General features: G+C 42.7%; 1 protein-coding gene across 1 annotated transcript in view; it reads left to right on the top strand.

The window, feature by feature from the left end:
* The window catches only part of UBE3D (ubiquitin protein ligase E3D), a 196,563-nt gene extending 180,191 nt beyond the window's left edge, over positions 1-16,372 (top strand). Inside the window, exon 7 of the mRNA XM_086948984.1 lies at positions 14,916-16,372. Within this exon, the coding sequence (XP_086805110.1) occupies positions 14,916-15,132 (217 nt within the window). The 3' untranslated portion in view covers positions 15,133-16,372. The remainder of the gene's footprint in view (positions 1-14,915) is intronic.
* The last annotated feature ends 4,442 nt before the right edge of the window (positions 16,373-20,814 follow it).

The following is a 20,814-nucleotide window of genomic DNA, read 5'->3' as shown; positions in this document are numbered from 1 at the left end:
GAGGAAGGCCCTTGGTGAAATAATGGGTGGTTCATGACCTCCCAAAAGAGCCTCACATCCCTCAAGTTCCCAGCGCCATCAGGTCAGATAAACACACTCCTCTATGCCAGCCAGACCTACTGGTTATGCCTGTGCTTGATTGTTTGGCCAGCGGATTGGACAGCAGGTTAGACATGTATGGGTACTATACAGGGTCAGACATACGCAAACCCAAAACCACATGATCCTTCCTTTGTACTGTATGGATTATTATTTATATAGATTCTCCTGTGACCCTCCTGCGGTGTAGTGCTTGTGCTGTTTGGGACCCATGAATCTACTCCAGCGAGTGCAAGCTATTTGCTTCCATTAGAGGAACGTGACCTTGATCCTTTGAGATTCACTACTTGAACCCTCCTTGTTGGATACTGCTATTGTCCTAAAATGAATTCTTCTCTGCTGCCTTTGTACCCCCAATAAATGCCTACGGTTAGTTATTGTTAGTAAACCCTTTATTTGTTGCTATAATACAGAGAACGTAAAGGTGGATAATATACTTATAAGCTGATTACTGTAGTGTAAATCCTTGTTATCAGTAGCAGTGTTCTGAGAAAGCTTGGCACTCCGTACCCTGCGGAAAATAGATTGCACTAGCAGCCCGTCACGACGTTGTCCGGGTATGAATTGCCGCCGGCCAGTAGTATATTGTTTTGTAGGATTTCGTTTTGATAGCATTTCTTATCTGTGACAAGCCTGTGAAACATTACGATTCACAGTGCACTGCTGATGCACTTAAGAGTGCGTGAACTCGAGTTTCCCTACTTTATTTTTCCTTGCAATATTATACAGCGTGAACTCGACAACATGGCATGAGCACAATTTACATTACAGAAGAACTCATTCATTTGTCGTAGGCATGGGGAGAAAAAGCGATTTGCCTGGAATCACAGGATGTTGAGCTGATGCCGAGATTCGAACGTAGCTTCCCAGCTCTAAAGTTCGCAATTCTAGAACTTGTGGCGGGAGGTGTGCTAAAAGTGTATGTCGGTGCTGGCCATCAATGAGAGAGACCTGTGAGTTTTTCAAATGGGTGGTGAAAAAATATGAGTATGTTGCTGGAGATGTGGGCCGCCGTGCCATCAATGTACTTACCGGGGGAGGGTAAACACCCATTATTCCGCAACTTTCTTTCCGCATACCATCACTCCGCATACTTTCATTACGAAAGTACCATGACTCTGCAATGCCATTATAACGCATGGCATAACATTTTTATGCTTTTACCACGCATACATTTACAACGAAATTCATCGTAAATGCATAAATAGTAAAAGCATATTTTATTTTAAATATTTGGATAAGGTAAGTATGGGTATAGAGGTATATGTTTTGGGGTACTGAGGTATATGTTTTGGGGTGTTTGGGTATTTTAAGGGTTAAGATATTGTTTTGGGTTATTGGGTACAGGGGTAGTTTTAGGGTTTAGGGATAGGTATGGTTTTGGGGAACCGGGGTATTTTTAGGGTTCAGGGCTAGGTTTGTGTTTTGGAGTATAGGGGTATTTTTAGGGTTCAGGAGTAGGTTTGGGTTTTGGGGTACAGGGTTATTTTTAAGGTTCAGGGCTAGGTTTGGGTTTTGGGGTACAGGGGTATTTTAAGGGTTCAGGGCTAGGTTTGGGTGTACAGGGGTATTTTAAGGGTTCAGGGCTAGGTTTGGGTTTTGGGGTACAGGGGTATTTTAGGGTTCAGGGGTAGGTTTGGGTTTTGGGGTACAGTGCTATTTTTAGGGTTCAGGGATAGGTTTGGGTTTGGGGGTACAGGGTATATTTATAGGGTTAAGATGGGTTAGTGTTTAAGGGTGTTGGGGTATTTTAAGGAGTAAGGGTGGGTTATGATTATGGGGTGCAGTGGTATTTAAAGGGAGCAGGGTGGGATTAGCACACGATATGAGGCATGGCAGGAAGGGCAGAACGTACCACACGCCCCCAGCGTTTGTCACGCCCCCAGCACACGCCGACAGCACGACGCAGACACGCCCACAAGGGACTACTTTGCTGGCACGGTTCTTTTACCTTTTAAATGTATATGGTGGGCGTCTGCATAGCCTATATCCTTCTGCTGCAACTGCCCTTTCCAACGCTGTATTGGGTGTTGTGATTGGTGCTTTGGTTCCTGAGATTACCCGCCTCAAAGGTTTGGGCTCTCTCTTTATTATATTAGTATGGATGATGATACAGGTCATTAGTTAGCCTGATGGGGCTGGCCAACTGTAGCACTTCTGACCATCAGAAGCTTACAGCTCTAGGCTAGGATGCTATCCCGTACTGAATTTTGATTATGTGCCTAACTGCCTAACCCAAATGGCCTGGAGTCCTTGTAATGCCTGCATTTTACAATTTTACAACAATCCAGCTAATTTGAGTGGACTTCCAAACCTTACCTTGTCGTTATGGAATTACTGTTATGCAAGTAGCCCACGAAATGTGATGTTTTTTAATACCCTTTGTGAGTAGTGTACAGTGGTAATGCTTTAAACCTGTGTGGGGCAAGAACTTTGCGATCCTTTCGAAGCCTGCAAACAAGGTATTCTCATTAGCTTCCTCAATGTACCCAAGGTATGAAGATAAATTAAACTTGGTCTGAACATGTTGTTGTATACCAATATCCTACTAATAGTACCTGAATTTGGCTGAAAATAGAAGTATATATATTTTTTAATCATGGTAGCGGGAGTTAGGCTATAATAAAATAGGCAGCTCTTCAGCAATTACAAGTAGGTTAAAGACAGAGTAAACCAGCTGGGATCTATCCTGTGCCTATGACATCAATCAAAGCTAAATGCAGTACTGGTTCTCATTTCCCATTGTTCCGGCAGCAGCTGTAGCATTGAGCAGGGTTATGATATTGGGGATGGGATTATTGGAGCAAGACTAAAGCACCGGTTGGCCACATCGGGAGAACTGCCAGGACTCTGGGCAATGCCTATTTGGGCTGCCCCAGGCTCTTCTAAAATGTTTATTTATACACAAGGCAAAACAGGCCTGACTTGTTTCTTTTTGATGTAGCTTGTACGTAATACCAGGTGGTGGCATCAAAAACAATGTTTTTCCATGGTAGAGACTCTTATCTATCTGCTGATTCTTCACCTTTTGAATATTCCCCAAGCATCAAACCAGATCTGGAAACTTTATCAGAAGTACCTCTGTGCGTCGGTAGCTGGCACCATGTGGCTTTGCACTGATGTCGTGCCGCTGCAGAAATGACGTGTGGGGACCATGTAAGCCCCAGTCCTGCACACTGATGTCAGTTGCTTTTGAGGCTGCTCCATCTCCCGGACGCAGATGCCCAAAAGCAAATTGGCTTTGACTAGTATGCAGATTCCTAGATCTGGGATGTTTTTAATGGGGGGAGCTGCAATTTACAGAACGAGGAAAATGGGAGGGTTGGTATGCATTTTTTGTTAATATGAGTTTGTTTTTTTATCCGAAACCCCTACAAATTTGTTCCCCTTCCCCGAAATGTATTTTTCACAAATACTCAAAATTACATAATGGATTGGTAGTGGATCGCCTCTGGGTACAAAGGTCATGAAATAAATCTTGCTTCTCTGAAATCCTGTTGCACTCCTACTGAGAACTTTAGGCAAGAAATATGATCTTGTCTGCTGAACCAGTTTGTCTCAGAATAAGATGGTATACTGCAGATTGACATATGGAACCTACAGCTTGCTCACTGACTGTGCCAAAGGTATGGTGAAAATGAAAAGCTGTCTTAAAAGAAAGAATCCACAAAGGACAGCTGTAGAGCAGCTAAAAGGGAATACACATCAGATATGTCAGGAACCAAGTGTTGGAGATGGTAAGCGCACAAAGGCTGAAAGTCAAAATGTATCCTTTAAGTGTGCTCAAAGCAAAGCCTTGCAGAGTGATAGACAAAACAAACAGAACACCAGATAATTTTCCCTGAAGGGGTCAATCTGGTGTGTGCTGCACCAAATCACAACATTTTCCTAACAATGAGTTTATACATTTATTGTCAAGGGACGCCTGTTTGCCAAGATGACATCAACCACCTTCGGAGGAAGGTTGAAGGTGTTCATATGTTGCTGCTCAATCTCCATGCATGAAGGTGGAGATTGAGAAGGCCAGGGTGCAGTTTCACTATTTAAGTACTGCTGACAATATGCATTCTTGGAAGTGGCAAATAGATCGAACCAAGGTTCTTCCCATTTGTGGAAGAGACCTTACACCACCTCCGAGTGTAACTGCCACTCCTGATCCGCGAGGCTTCAACAACTAAGCCCATCCCCCGTGGCATTCAAAGATCCGAGCATGTGGTTCACCTCCAGGAAGATTCCTTGTTGTTCCAGCCATTTCCAGAGGTGTAGTGCCTCCTGGCACAGGGTCCAAGACCTCACATCACTCTGCTTGTTGCAATCCAACATGGTGGTGGTGTTGTCCGGAAGGACGACTTTCAATTCCAATTGGATGGCCCACAGCTTAAGAAGGTTGATATTGAGCTGGCCTGCTGCCAAAAGCCAGAGGCCTCTGGTCTCCACCTTTCCCAGATTGCTGTCCCAACCTAGAAGTGACTCATCGGTCACCAATGACAACTCTATATGGGGTAATAAGAAGTGTCTGCCTCTGGCCCAATGGTGGTCCAGCAACCACCACCGCAGATCTTTTGCTGTCTCCTCCGAGATCAGGACACAGTCTTAGAGGTCCCCTTGATGTTGGTCCCACTGAGACTTCAGATCCCATTGCAGAGTCGGTATGTGCCAGCGGGCATTGTTGAGAAGTAGAATGCAGGAGGCCATCAGTCCCAGTAGCTTTAGAGTCGACCTGACTGAAATCCTGGACAGAGGCTGAAAGATCTGGATATTACCCTGAATGTTCTGAACTCTCCTTGCCAGGGGAAAGGCACGAAACCAAACTGTGTCCAGAATGGCTCAGATGAAGGGGAGTGTCTGGAATTAGTCAGGTGTGACTTTGACATGTTGATAGTGAACCCCAAAGATCACAAGAGTTTAGTCTGAAGGTGGTTGATGACTGCCTGGGAGAGTCGTGTTCGGGAGCCAGTTGTTGAATTAGGGTAAGACTGGAAACCATGACTTCTGAAAGTGCGCTGCTACCACCGCCATCACATTTGCGAACACTCAAGGTGCGCTGGAAAGACCAAAGGGAAACACAGGGAACTGAAAATGCTTCTGTCCCACCACGAACCGCAGGTAATGCCGATGGGCCTGCAGGACGGGTATATGGAAATAGACATCCAACAGATCCACCGCCACCATCCAGTCTCCAACGTTTAGGGCAGATGAGTCCTAGGCCACTGTAAGCGCTTGAATATTTACTTCAGGAGAAAGGCATGGAGAGAGCACAGGCTAAAATAGTATGACGACCTCCGTACTTCTTTGGAAAGGAAAAGTAGAGGGAATAAAAAACACAACCTACTTCAGGCACAGGTAGCCTCTTGAGATCCCCTTTGGCCAAAAGGGTTTGAACTTCCAGCCTTAAGGCAGGTAGATGGTCCTCCATCACTCACTCTGGGAATGGTGATAGTTGCAATTGAGTGGCAATGAAGGGCAAGGTCTACCCCTTTTGGACTACCTGCAGGGCCCACCTGTCCGATGTGATGGTCAGCTAACCCGGCAACATATTGCTGGATCTTGTGTCCAAATGAGTGGCTGTGCTCCAGAAAGTGCATGCCAAAGCGGTTTGGCAAGTGGGGCTACAACAGGGAGTGGGGAAGTGGCCTGAGTGGTATTCAGACTGTGGCCACAGGACCAGTGGGTGCCCCCGGTCCCGAAACTGCTGGATATCTTGCTATGGCTGACTTGGTTGATGGAATAGTGTTCCTCTACCTAAACAATAAAAAGAATGGGAGGGCTGATGCGGCTGGCAATGGTGGGCAGATAAGCCCATGGAGTATACTGGGGCTCTGCTCTTTTTGAACCGCTCCAGAGCCGAATCTGCATTGACCCCAAACAGGTAAATCCTGACAAAGGGCATGCCCATAAGGGACAATTGGAGATCACCTGAAAAACTGGTGAACCACAGCCAGATGTGATGGTGAATGGCGACTCTATTGCCAATGGCCTGCCCGATGAAATCAGTGCTGCCCAAGCCACAATGAATTGTGAACTTGCTGCATCAAGGACGCCCCGTATGGCCTGGATAAAGACAGGTTGGAGATCTTCATGAACACCTGAGAGGACTTGAGTCATCGAAACACAAAGAGCCAGGGAATAGCTGCGCAGGAGGTAGCTGGGATTCACAGATCTGAGGGCCAAACTAGTGGAATAAAATACCTTCTACGCAAAGGGCTCCACTCGTTTGGACTCACTAACTGGGGGATACGTTGGAAAGGTATATTAAGGTTAATTCTGTCCGCTCGCTGGAAAGAAGCTGACCCGCCAAGTTTTCAGATGTGGCTAGCGCGTTTCCTAGCGGTTTATAGATACGAAATTGCTATTTTTGAAACAAGAGGAGTCAAACCTAGGGCGCGCGGGGAAGCACTCTGGCACCCAATTACTAACTGGAAAGCTGGCATTATTCCTAGTGGTATTGGTTGATTCAAATATTTATGTATTCATTCCTTATGTGTTAAGTGCTTATTGTTGTGCCTACGCTTGATTCTGTCTAAATCAATGTTTCTTCTTTTGCTTGATTAATTGCCCGGCCTGTATCACCTGTTGTATAGTTTATTTATGCTCTGTTACTCCCCTCTATTTTTTGTTAAATGACTCTTGCTTTTCCTGGTTAATAAAGAAAAAAAAAAAAAAAAAGGAAAGGAATTTGAATTTGTCCAACGTGTAGCTGGCTGGACCACCAAGCTTTCAGGGGCGGGGTGCTGAGACAGAAATACAGGGTGATCTGGGGCAGGGTGGTGGTGTCTTACAATCTAGTGCTTGACCAGTGTGCCAGAGCAAGGTTTGGCCACTGACTTCAAAATGGTATCTGTAAGCGCCTCATTGAAGGGCAAGAGGGGCTAAGTAGATGTTTGGCCAAGCTGGATCACTCCTGTCGACACATTGGTTTTAACCTCTGAACTGTGGAGCTGGAGGTCAAGAAATTCAGCTTCCTACGCATAACCCATTGTGTAAAAAGCATTGTCCTCAGGGGCAGGACCAGGGGTTAAAGGTCATCATACCAATTTTCCTTCTGGTATGGTTGCCCTATTTCATCACCTGTATTGTATTTTATAGTGTATTGTTGATGTATATGTTTTCAGGAATATTTCTGAAATTTTAAAACTGGTACAAAAAAAGAAAACATATTTTTTAATAAAAAATACTGTAAACGTTACACTTTAGTTGGCAAATATATTCGGAATTAAACCTAAGGCTCTATGATATATTGGTATGAAAGAATGAAAGAATGGTTTGAATAAGGATATATTGCGGTTTCCAGGGATTTTCCTTTCTGGCTTTACCTATTTCATCACCCGCATCATAATTATTGTCAGAATCTGTGTCAAATAAAATGCAACATGTGTCCTTGGTCGAGGTCGTAGCAATGCTGACTTGGCTCAGAACACAATTGGCAGCTCGTCCTCTGACGTTGAGGAAGTCGGCATTGATGTGGAGCATGATCTCAAATGCGGTCAGTAAGGATTCGACGATTTGGTGCATTGGCCTTGTGGAACTCTGTTCTGTCTAAGTGTCGCAGACGGCCTTGGAATCTCTGATTGCCCTTGGATAATTTGCAGGATAGGCTTCTATTTCAGAGCGGGATCGAGAGGCATGGGGTTTCCTTTGCTGCTTCTCAGTACTATGTGAATAGCACGTAGGTGCCAAGTCACAACTGTATTTTTTTGTTTTCTTATTGACTTACCTGAAGATTTGGAACGCAATGATGACCGACCTTGGGAACCACTCTTGTGACGTCTGTACTGGTGACGGGAACAGGACTTACTTAACTAAAGGGGATTCAGCCTGCCTCCCCGATGTGGGCCATGCCCCAAAATCTCTTGGGGGTGGCACAAAGCATGGAGAGAAGGGTGTGCATCCGTGTAGGTAAATGCTGCGATAAACTGCCGCCTGACCAGATTGCCACCCTGTTTGGAATGCAAGCTGCCACATATATAGCAGTGGTAATCCGATCGGGAGAGGCGTGTGAGTGGTAAATCCTCCTCTCAGTAAGGTCAATCAATCAATCAGGGTTTGTAAAGCGCATATACTCACCCGTGAGGGTCTCAAGGCGTTGTGGGGGGGCGGTATCAGAATAAGTGCTGAGTGTAACCGAAGAGCCATGTCTTGAGGTCCTTCCTGAATTGCATCAGCAAGGGTGATTTCCTGAGGTGGATGGGCTGGGTGTTCTATGTCTTGGAGGTGAGGTAGGAGAAGGATATTCCTCCGGTTCTGGTCTTGCAAATTCATGGGACGGTAGCTAGGGCAAGATGTGAAATGTGAGGCGGTGATTCAGGTATGTGGGTCCGGCTTTGTGAAGGGCTTTTGATGTGTGTGTGAGGAGTTTGAATGTTATTCTTCTGTCGACTGAGAGCCAGTGGTGGTCGCTGTAGTGATTGAGCTATTTTATGGATAAATTGCTCAATTATGACCATTGCCCACTACCATCTCAGTATATTTTGGCCTAACATAGTGATGTGTAGGCCTGTTTCTGACTTTGTCTTGCCTAACAGCAGTGCTGACTATTGCCTTTGACATGCTCTCATGTCATCTTGCTTTGCAATTTATACTGTCACATAACATGGTGATGTGTAGGCCTGCGGCACTACAAAGTAGTTTGATTATGTACCTTTCTGTTTCTGACTTTATCTTACTTAATGGCTGGGCTTGCCTTTGGCATAATCGTATGCCATCTTGCATACTAATTTTGGCTCTTTGCGGGAGTAGTGGCTTATGCTTAAGCAACTCCATTTTCTGAGCTGTCTCCATCTTCTGAGCCTTTCTAGGTGAGAAGTTATGTTTTGCTTTCATTTGTTTTCTGCACTCTGCATGCTGGTTGAAACCGTTTCCTACCGGAGGAATGTACAGGCTATGTCTCGAAGTCATAGCAAAGGCCTGATCAACCGATGCCGTGGCCTTGAGGCGGGCTGGTTGCTGAATCTGATGAGAGAGAGAGGGGGTGAGGCTCACAGGAGCTTCGTCCTACGTTTCTACTCCTACTAAAGGAGCTGTCTGAGACCTAATCTCTGGTAGTCCATCACAGTGCAGTCGTGCAGCTGTTAAAGTGGAGCAGAGAATCCTGTTTTGGCTGGAGAAACGGACTCCCCTCTGGCGAAGTGGAAATGGGATGTGTAGAAACTTGCTGAGGTGTTCCACTAACTCTTATATTCTAGCTGTTCTTGCCTTAACTATCCTCTTCTGTTTTCAGGTTCCATACATTTATATACATATAAGTTCTTTATATATGTTATTCTGATTGCATTTAGTGATCATATAATTGGTAATGAACTAAAGTCCTGCGCACTCAAAACAGAAAAAACACCAATGTGTGAGTAAAAAGTTCTGGATATGAAGAAACCATCCAACGTTGGTAGTATAATCTGGAGTTATTGTTCTCCCTTTTTAATAGGTCATCATGTATAGGTTAATACACAGCCAGACGACACGTGTTTCATTGTAGAAAAAGGCAAAATTCTACAACTCTTCAGGGCTTAGTGGCTGAATCCAAAGTAAGATAGGCCCAATTCCAGTGATATTTCCAACCCGGAAGGGTAACCGAATTCTGAGTGATCAAGGATAGGTAGTTGGCAAGTCAAATCCTGTATGGCAGATATCACTTAAAGTATCAGGGCACCAGTTTCAACGAGTCCAAAGTAATAAAAAGGCATATTAAGTCCTGCACCTATAAAGTAGGGTGGCAAGGTATCAGGAATGGCGACCCGGTAGTTTCCCGGTAAGGCACGAGTATGTGCCCGTCACGGTTAGAATCGTTGCTCCGCTCTCAGTAAACTGGCGTCATAACCCGGAACACGGATTGAGGGGTTTGAGGGTCTCCCCTCCCTGTCAGCACCATTCCTAATACTGGACACATATTACTGAGTATAACGTTAATAGTGCCTGAGCGCCATTACTTCCTGCCTACTAAAACCAGTTTCTTTCCTCAGCATCATATAATTGGTAGTTTGAAGTTGGTGCTGTAAGTGATATAGAAGGCCTATCGTAACATATTAGTAATTTCTTTCTTTTGTCATTCTATCATTGTGTAATAAAAAAAAACCAGAGCATATAATTATTTGTTTGTGTTCCTTGGGATGGGAGGTCAGGGCCTTTCTGACCCAAATGCTGTAGCACCGGATGGATGGTAAGTTTCCCTTCCTGCAGGTAATTGTTGAGAGAGAGATGTCCCACTCTCATCGAGGGAAGCCTAAAGTGGTAAGTATTCCACCCCGAGGCATTGTTAGGCGGGGCATGCGTTGTTTATACAGTCCAACCTGGGTGGACTTTGTTGCGTTGTTTTACCGAGTGGCCCTTGTTTGCGTTGTTTTCCCGGGTTGTTTGCGTTGTTGTCGCCACTGGTATTGTTCTTGCTGTTTGCGAGCTCCTCGGCAATAGCCATATATCTTTAGTTAGTTGCTAGTATTATTCCTTTCTTGGGTAAGTATAGTGAAGTATTGTGTCCTTTTGGGTCCCAAGAAGGGATAGGGTCAGTATGCCCCGGTGATTGGCAGAATTATCAGGTCATTACCGTCGCAGAGCTTTTGACTGATGTGGACGCGATGGTAGATGTTGAGGATTAGTCTTGCTGTGGCGCTCTGGACATTTTAGAGTCTTTGGAGGAGTTTCTGGTTGACGCTGGTGAACACTGCGTTGCCGTAGTCGATTCTGCTGCTGATGAGGGCATGGGTGACTGTCTTCCTGGATTCGGTGGGGATCCATCTGAAGGTCTTTCGAAGCAGTCGGAGTGTGTTGAAGCTCTCCATTTCATAACTTGGCCATGGTCAATATTATACTTAATACATTATTTATTTATTTGTAATATGAATGTCTGGGATTTACAGAGCACAGACCTAACTGGAGAGCAACAGAGCACTGAACACAAGCTTGGTGATTAGTAATGCTTCAAGATTATAGACAAAGGATGTTACATTTGAAACCCTGAGGTCGGGGATGTGGATTCTCTTTATTAATGTTCGATAAGATATTGTCTTAAGATAGGAGACTTCTAATCTTTTATGTAGTGTTTTATATAGTATTGACATGCATCTTGGAACAAGACCGTCGCAAGACTGGAAAAGCTGAAGCTGTTTGCCCTAGGCCTGCTCTTTTCCGAGCTCCATACTTCCACTGTTAAATATATATTTATAAACCTCAAACGCAGGTACTGCCAGCTTTTGTGAAATATTCATGATGAGGCACGTAACCTCAGCCCTATGCTAGAGCTGCCTCCAAATATGTCCCTGAAAACTAAAGAAGGCTTGGGTCCTAAGCTAACTGGATGGGACCACCAATAGTTATATACTCAAAAGTATCCAGTAGCTATTATTTAGAGCTTATTCAAAATCGAGCCCGTGGAATCAATTCATAGGCTTGTGTGATTTATTTCACAATATTTTAGTGAAATAAATCACACAGTCGGGCTGCTATTTCAGATTAGTCGGAATGCTATTTAGTCGTGCTGCCCGACTAAATAGCATTCCCCCGACTAAATAGCATTCCAACTGAACTGGCTTCAATCCTGCATAATTAAGAACGGCCATTGATGCAGGCTTCACCATTAAATCCAGTGCCAGAAATTTCTGAACACTTTGTGCATCCTGCAACCACAGTACATGACTTCACCACAAGATTTCACTGCGTCCAAGTCCTGAGGAAAACCCCTGAATGCTGATGGGGTTGGAAACGCGTTGACAACAGCGTCTGGGAAAAGCCAACCTGGATAACTTAGGGAGAAGGCTTAATTATTTCCCCTCCCCAGTTACCCTTATTTTGATTCATAGGATCCCCAGAGCTGTGCATACAGGCAGGGGAATGTACAGTGGTTGCAAGGTTTGACTTGCTACTCTGCCTTTTTGCTACCTTTGATTTATGGATTGGTGCTTTAATTACCTTTTGTGTTTATTTAATTGCATATAAATTACTGCTGTATCATACACATATGTAATGATTGCTCATATATGTTATTTTTTATGTCATTTACATGTTGAAAAATGTCATTATTTTGTGTTGTCCTCAATGTTTGACATCATTTGGATGTTAGCAAATCTATGGAATAACTAAAATATTGTGAAATAAATCACACAAGCCTATGAGTTGATTCCACTGGCTCGATTTTGAATAAGCTCTAAATAGTAGCCACTGGATACTTTTGAGTATATAATCCAAATATATCCCAGCATATTGCCTTTTTTTAGATCATGTGCTTACTTATGCTATCAGAAAACCAGGGAGGGGCATGCATGACATTTGTGACCGGGCCCCACAGACGTTTCGGGTAGGCCTGCTTATGACACCTCACATCACTTCTTGATACTTAGCCATTGCATTCTTGTGAGGTTTGTGTGAGGGTACGCAATCAACTGTGTGCAAAGTTTGCTGAAAGTTTTGAGGGGGAGGGTTACTGTAGCTAAGTCAGAGCATATTTATATATGACATTTTCATTGTGCCACACAAATAGGAAAATGGCATTGCCATTTTTCTTGAGTCACATATGTGTGTTTTTTATGTAGTGTTTAGCAAGTATGCGATTGCAAGCTGTAAATCGGTGTGGTTTATGTCTGAATATCGTTGTAACAAATGTAAAAGTGTGTCCTATATATCGTTTACTAAAGTATCATCCTATTGGGTGTATATTCTTTAATAACTCTAGTAGGTTGATATTTTCGAAAACAAAATTGTTTCATAACGATTTTGGCAGACGATATTTAGTCCACAGTGTTCTGGTACCATGATGCCAGCATTAGCATCTTGAATTTGATCCAGGCAGAAGCCTGCAGACACAGCAGTTTCTCAAAAAGATCTATTGGCTACTGTTTTGTTTATACATTTTATTTTATTTTTGAGCATATTCTGTTCCATACACAGTTTGATGAGTAAACTGGAAAAGGCTGTATGGATAACCTGTTTGCGTTGAATCACAGGGTCACACTCCACCACATATGCCTACAGACGCAGACATAACTTCATCACACAGGGTTCCAAACAGTGCTCGGTCACGAGATAAGCAAGGCCCAGCCCGCCTTCTCCAGTTCCTTTTCCTCCATCACTTGCCCCTCTCAGGTTACGTATCTTTCTTGGAGCCCAGATATTTTTCCATTGTCCCGCAAAATGAATTTCTGAGTTCCTATGCACTCGTCTATTCCCCTTTCCCAGCTCTCTATGGTTTGTGTCAATGTGTTACCCCAATGTTGTGTGATTTCTGTAAGCACAATCATCCTACTTAAATAAAGAGAGTTTTTGAGGTCTTGTGAAGTCCACTTCCCCCCAAAAACCTAAGATAGCAAACTGTGGGCCAAGACGAATTTAATTTCAAGAACTGTTATCATTCGAAAACTTATGTGCTCCTTTCAAGCAGTTATATAGCCTCTGCAGGTTTAACCCCTTCAGCGCGGCGCATATTTTCGTGCTGTGCTGAAGGTTCTAATGAGCCTATCGGCTCATGACGGAACAGTTCCGTCATGAGCACAGCTCAACCGACGCTCATGACGGAACCGTTCCGTCATGAGCATGGAAGGGGTTAAGCGTGTACACCTGCAAGGTAGGAAGCCTGACTTGACTAGGTAAATCTCAGATACCTCTATTGGCAACAATATCCTGGCGGTAACATTTGCCAGTATCTTGGCCTCTATGTTTTCAGGAAAGAAATGGGGCAGTAAAAGTGACAGGCTGCTTGAGGGTTATACTTTTCTCAAATAAGTGTGATAATTTGTGTCTCTCAATAAATCTCCCTCAAATGTGGCACCTTAATAAAAACATAATAGCTTGAGGCATAGCTTGGTCTATATTTTTGCTACTGTTTTTTACTTCTGCAATCAATTGTCATTCTTATTTCAGGGACCCAGGTATAACGAGCATTGGCAAAGTCAGTAGGGTTTGCGATGCCAATGCTTGTTGTTTGCGGCATTGGTTTTGCCAGTGTGGTGCCAGCATTATCAAAGCCAATAGCTGAGCCCAGTCACCTCTGAATGTTGTTTTCAATGCTTCTAAGAAGGGCGCCATGTTTCCACTGTGTGGAACATGACAGTTGTCTTGGAAGTATAAAAGATAACTTCCCGATATGGCTGGTCGCCATTATTGTCAATGTAGCACAATTTTACTATCATTGGTGAAGCCAATAGTGGAGGCGAGCACCCAGTGGGCATGAGCAAGAGAGACAGGGGGTGGAGATAGAGGGACACTGAGCTGCTGTAGGGCTTGAGATCAGGGTTGGGGAGAGGAGCCAAGGGAACAGAGGACGGCTTGGATTTTAGTGGCAGAGGCAGGGAGGGGAGAAGGAAAGAACCCAGAGGGAGAGAGGGGAGGTAGAGAGAGAGAGAAAATAACAGAAGGAAAAATCATTACCTGAGGTCAGCAGTGAAATTATACACTCACCCAATCAAAAACAATGGTGAATCTTAGATGTTTGTGGGGTAGGAAAACACAAGAATCAGGGGAAAGTCATTGAATCAGGAGCAGGCAAGTGTGCAAACACAAAGCCCTCTCAAAGTACAAGTTAAAGTATTGATTGCAAGGCTGTCTGCTACTAGCCTCTGTAGGTGTCTGTAGCAAGAGAACGAAACTAGAAGTGAAGTGCAGTCAAATGAACGTTAATAGAGATCACTAAGGTATGCCTCAAATGATGTGTATAATTGTGGTTAAGATACCATTCAACCTGTTGAAGTTGTGTGCTGCTTAGAACCTAATTGTCATTTTGATCAAGAAACTGCTCTATGTCTGTATCGAGCTGTCATTCTTACCTGGCTACTTTACTCAATGTTTTTGTAAATAAGGGTTAGTGGACTTTAGTACTAATATAACTCTTTGACTTGTAGGCTTGCAAAGGCATGGGGAAATGATACTGGTGTTCACTCTTTAACATTCCCATCGCACACCTGCTTGGAATTACTGCTCCTGTTGTCTTCAAGCAATAGATCTTTGCCAGCCTCTCTACGCTGCATGAATGCATTCCAGGTAAGACAAAGTGCTGTTTCATTGCACATTTCCACATCAATTCACTCACATTGTCATGATCCAGGACGGAATTCATAAAATAGACTTGCTTGCCACATGCCTCAAACAGCTATTCCACCTCTTGGCAGAGACAACTAACTTGATCAAGACTTCCCTTCTTGTGGTATAGTGCCTGTGCCTTTGACCCACCACATCATAACCCGGCTTCTTTAAAAAAAAAAAAAAAAAAATCATACACTGACCCAAAAATTTGGTCAGTGACCGGCCCATGCCCAACCTCCTTTTCCTTACCAATACCAAGGAAAAAGGTGCCAGGACATAATAAAAAATAATGATAAGTAAACCACCCCGGCTCGACCAATAGTCTGCATTCTCCTCTTTAAGGAGCCGCTTCTCGGCAGTATGAGGGACGAGTTCCCATAATCCCTGGATAAGGTTAAAAACACTGCACCTATACTCCTTAATCACCGACTAGTCACTACATGGTCGACCATTTAATCCTGCTGATAAGGTTTTAACACCTGTCACTCAGATCTGTGCTTTAGTGAGTCCAAGCTATCCTAGCTAACTCCGGTCAAAACGTCAGAAATAAATAATTCGAAGTATCCTGCAGCATTCCTCAGGGGTCGTGCTTTTAGTTTAGTTTTTTTCGTATCTACATGCGCCCTTTTGGCTTATCTCCTCTTGAGCAATACCGGGTGAACTGAAGAATACTTTCTCTTTAAGGACGCACCAGAGAACCCATCCAGCATCACTTTGTGCTTGGGCTGCTTATACTACTGTGTGAAGGAGAGCTTCTTCTGCATTTATATTACCAACACACGATTATCTTGGTAGTTGGAGAAACTGTGCCCGATTTTCTATGCTTTGATATGTTTCGGCACAATAGTGCCACAGTGCCGCTTTCAGTGATGTTTGCCCAGTCTGAACGAAGAAACTTAGAAGAATGGTCGAAGTAAAAAGGTAAAAATACTAACTTAGGAGTAGTTGAAAAGTAGCAATTTTGAATGGCAGAAAGTGCTGCCCTGAGCAGAACAAAAAACTAGAATACTGAGGACAGACCGCCAGCAGCATTCCATATGAGCCCCAAGACTGTTTTGATGTAGTTCTTGATATTTAGTCATAGAAGTGTCTCTCAGGCTGCTGCTTGTCTCCAGTCAAATTGGTCCTTAACAATCGGGTTACGTGAAATAAGCCTAATTGCTTTCATGTAATTACAGAATTTAAAAATAAATTACATTAAAGTATCCTTAATTACATGAAATGCAAATTTATCATTGTGCACTATGTTTTGGTTTTGGAAACTGACATAAGTGACGTCTTGAAAAAAATATTTACAAGTGCAAGATGGTTTGCCTACAATAGGGGAAAATATCAAGGACTTGTTGATATTTGCGGAAAAAACAACCATCTTACATGAAAACACAAAAGAATAGGGTATATCCCTTTTTAAACTGTACACAAATTTCTGATGTTTTAAAAGGTCACTTGGTGTACTATCCTACGGGAGGAGAGAGATCAAGTTAAAACAATGTGTAACCTGGGACTCAGAAAACTAGATCTATCTAGTACAATTCCCTTATAGATATGGTTATGTTGGCAAAACAAATATAAAAGCAAAAGTGCAAGTCTCTGATCATAAAAGTAACATGTGAGAAACATAGCATGGCACTGGTTGCAGCACATTTTGTAGAAATAAATGCCTAAATGAAATAAGATTACAGTTATTAGAGATGGTCCAAGTATCAGGTACTGACATAGATAAAGAGAACTAAGTTGCAGACAAAGTATTTCTTCACAAAGAGATTGCAAACTTTGCAATCAAAAGGACTCAATGCAGTGCATAATTTGTAAAGGTATAGGTGCTAGGGCCTAGAGGTTTCATTAGAAGCCCACAGCCGCAGCTGTTGAATGTCTGAATGCTAGAAAACCAAGGTTGCATTGTCGTGATTCCAACTCATGTCACTTTAATCCACCACCAGGCAGTCCCTGCCCCTTTATCTTACTCATTTAGATTCTTTTTCCTCTTTGCTTTCTCCCGTTGTCATGGTTTTACCGTTTTTCTTTTCCTCCTCTTTCATCATTGTGTTTTTCTCTCTCTTGTTCGGGGTCAAACTCGTTTTTCCGAGTGGTTTGAGGAAAAACGAGTGCCGGTCCCCAAAAATTAGAGGCATTGGGCCCCACCTGCAACCACTGGCTCGAATTATGCAGAGACTAAATTACAAAGCTAAAAGGAAATATTTACATAAATTGTAGATTATGTACTTACATTAATACACGTTTGAGAACATATTAGGTCACTGGATTAAAAAAAAGAATGGGACTCTGATTTTCTTAGATGTCAGTGATTATATGTTATTACAATTATTAAAAGTGGAATGATAGGATTGTTCCTTTTTTAACAATGCAGGTAGATAAACTACTGGTACAATATATGCCGAAGAAACATTTTACACATATCTTTTGGTAGCCATGAACATTACATGATGTGACCCAATCATATGGTACATGAATCAGAATCGAAAAAGAAAATACAGTAATGTGAATGATAGAAAGACTTGTAATTGAGTGAAAATGTGAATTGGTCCATTCTGCTTTGATAGTAATCCTAGAAATTAAATTGCATAGGTATAAGGGAGATGCTTGAGCACATATGGAAGTGGACTAAGACATATTTAGAGGTTCTGAAATCAAGGGATTCGGCCCAGTAATAAAAAGAACTGTTGCAAAACATTGCATAAATGCCACAATAGAGAAATAAAAATGGTGGACTAAAAGTAGACTTGGACGGTGAAAAGTATTGGTGAGCCAAGTGGATGGATTAATATCACATAGCACGTACAGAGGAAGAATACATAAATAGGAGAACCAGAATAAAGGAGATGTATTTGAGATCATGATCATCTGGAAGAGAGATGAAATGGCAGTGTTGGATAAACTAGAACTACAAAAGAATTATTTTTTGGATTACAAATGAAGAGGATGGAAATAATATAAAGACTATGCTCCCAGATTCATGTACGGAGAGCAGAAATAGCCAGAGTAGTGATTCATAGAATTTATGGGTGGTACATCAGTGTAGGCTGACATAACGTTGTCAGTAAGTTTATGTATACAGTATTTCTGGAACGCACAATCACGTTCGTTGATGCTGGTTAGACTCTGATATCACTAACTGATACTAATGCAAATTTAAAGCAGGTTAGTACATTAAAGTTTTTAATTCCTTTTTAGGCAAAGCAAAACCAAATAGGGTTGAATTCAGAGTTCAATTAGCAGTAAATTCCATTATTTTGCTCCTGCACACAAAAAAGCTCTTCCCCCCCATAGGAAGCGAAATGTGTATTACGGGCATGTAACCAGGAAGTGAATGTAGAATCTGTTGACCAAAAACAGTGGTTAAGTTGTAACAAAAAAAAAGTGCTGGTGGCTCTAGCCAGGAGGCAGTCTCGATCAGCCAACTTCCCCTGTCAGCACTGCCTAACATAGAACCAAAATTGGGAGGGGGGGGGATGTGGCATATTGGCCAGAGCTGTTGACTTCGGAGCTGGAAAACCAGGTTTGAGTCTCAGCATCGGCTCAGCATCCTGTAATTCTGGGTCAATCACTTAATACCCTTATGCCTTATCATAAATTAATGTGTCCTTAACTGGTGCCCAAAGACCAGTGTTAGTGATTTACTGGTGCTGAGCACTGGAAACCACCGGCTCAAATTGAGCACTGGCCAAAAAAGAGAATTACCTCCATAGATGACCTTGTGAACAATGGCTTTGCATTGTTTGAGCTAACATGAGCCAGTGAAACTGCTTCAAGACAGTTCTAATGTGCTCGCTTGAAGTTACTTTGGCAATAGTGTGAGCTGCCATATTTTGAATCAGCAGTAGTCTTCCAATTCAATCCTTGGGCAAGGCCATGTAACAAGAGTTAGCATGGCCAAGCTAGGACTGAATTAGAATAGTGGCTTGTTTGTGAACCTTTGTCAGGATAAAAAGCAGGATTTTCTTCAGCAGATTTAAGTGCCGGAAAAAAGAGTTGGCAGCCTTATTATTTGAGGCAATAAGGTAAGAATGGCCTCTAAAAAGACCCATGGGGTGTTCACTGGAACAACATGTGAGGGATCTGCGCCCATAATGCCCATGGTGTCCTGCACATTTCTCTAGAGCAGTGTTTCCCAAACTGGGGGATATGAGCCAATTTCTGGTGGTTCTCGAAAGTCCAAAAAATAAATAAAGATGCCTTTAAATTCTACTTTATCTTGTCACATTTGCTTTGCTTCAACCACAGAAGTCAATTGTCAGGCTAGGTCTTCTGACACTTTTTTTTAACATGGGGGATTGGTGTTTAAAAACGCCTCTCACTTAGCAGCCAGAGAAAAAAAAGTAAAGTGAATTATGTGACAAACTTTTGGGGTACAGGGAGTGTGAAAGGAAAGGCTATAGGATGTCGTTTTATTGGTAACAACAACAAAATGTAATTACGTGTAAATGAACTGTACTTATTTAGCAGTTAGGAAAGCAAAAATTAAGCATATTTTTTGGGTATTCTGAAGGGTGATGGGAACAAAGATTTTAATAGGATCAAAAGAAAGACAGGTTGCTTGGTGAAGAACAAACTATAAATATTCACTGAAATCCGATTTCCATACATCATTGTGTGCAATATAGTGTTATTAGTAAAACTGTTTCTTTGGAAATATAGTGCCCATTTCAATGCAAAATATTCTGTTTGCAAATGAAAGTTTGCTACTGCATAGTGTTTTAGTTACATTAAAAAGAAATCCCCTGCCTCATGTCTATTACAGCTAGGTGGGTTGCGAGCGTTTGTCTTTCTAAACATTGGGTTAAGGTTCTAAAACATTTGGGAAACACTGCTGTGAATGACTCCTAGTTATTGGCACCAATGTTTTGTCTGGAATAAGCTTCAGAACATATATGGTCGTTCAGTGCCAGATAAAGAGAACAGTGTTGGCAACCATAACTGAGTAATCAGGCTTGGAATAAAGTTTAAATAAAACTTGCATATCCACAGCATTCATGAAGACATGGAGGAACATTTTTATAATGGGTCCGATCTTGGAATAACAAGGATTACCACTTTGTAGAACAATCAAGTGCTCTGTGATGTCAAATGCTGCAGAGAGGTCTCGCGAGATCAATGCCCCAACCTTTTGTTGATCTGCCAGCATATGTAAATCATCCAGAGCAGAAGTGATCACCCATTTCTTACTGTGCCTCCACCTGAAACCACCCTGCAGCAGTCAGTAACAAGCTTGTCTCCTCAATGAAGGTTTGGAGCTGGTAAACATCATTGGGAGAAGGGGAGGCTTCTTCAGTAGCAGTTATACCAGCCCTGCTTTCCAAGCATCCTGTACTTTGCCTTCACAAAGTAATTAATTGAATATAAAAGCCAAACCTGATACTATGATGACCTCTGATTCAGAGACTAACAAACAAAAAATGTGAAAAAGAAATTGATCACTGTTCATCATTATTACGTGGTGATCAGGAGAGTTCTGTAGTGGAATTACATTTGCATCCACCAGACTTTGGTGCATGAGTTATGTGGCTTTATAGATATGGTGGAGACTGAAGGAGGATGACTAATGGCGGGAACGGGCTATATTCTAATGGGATCCTAATAGTTTGGTTATCGGCGATTGAGATCTTGTTTTGGCGACCGCATGGCTTGTTCTATAAGGCAAAAACTGGAAGAGGCGTACCTGACTTTTGAGCTAAGGTGAGGAGTCAGTTTTATGCACCA

Source organism: Lissotriton vulgaris, unplaced genomic scaffold (assembly GCF_964263255.1).
Source record: "Lissotriton vulgaris unplaced genomic scaffold, aLisVul1.2 SCAFFOLD_2134, whole genome shotgun sequence".
In the NCBI taxonomy this organism is placed as follows: domain Eukaryota; kingdom Metazoa; phylum Chordata; class Amphibia; order Caudata; family Salamandridae; genus Lissotriton; species Lissotriton vulgaris.
The sequence above is the reverse complement of the archived record's forward strand: the minus strand, read 5'-3'. Positions and strand labels throughout refer to the sequence as shown.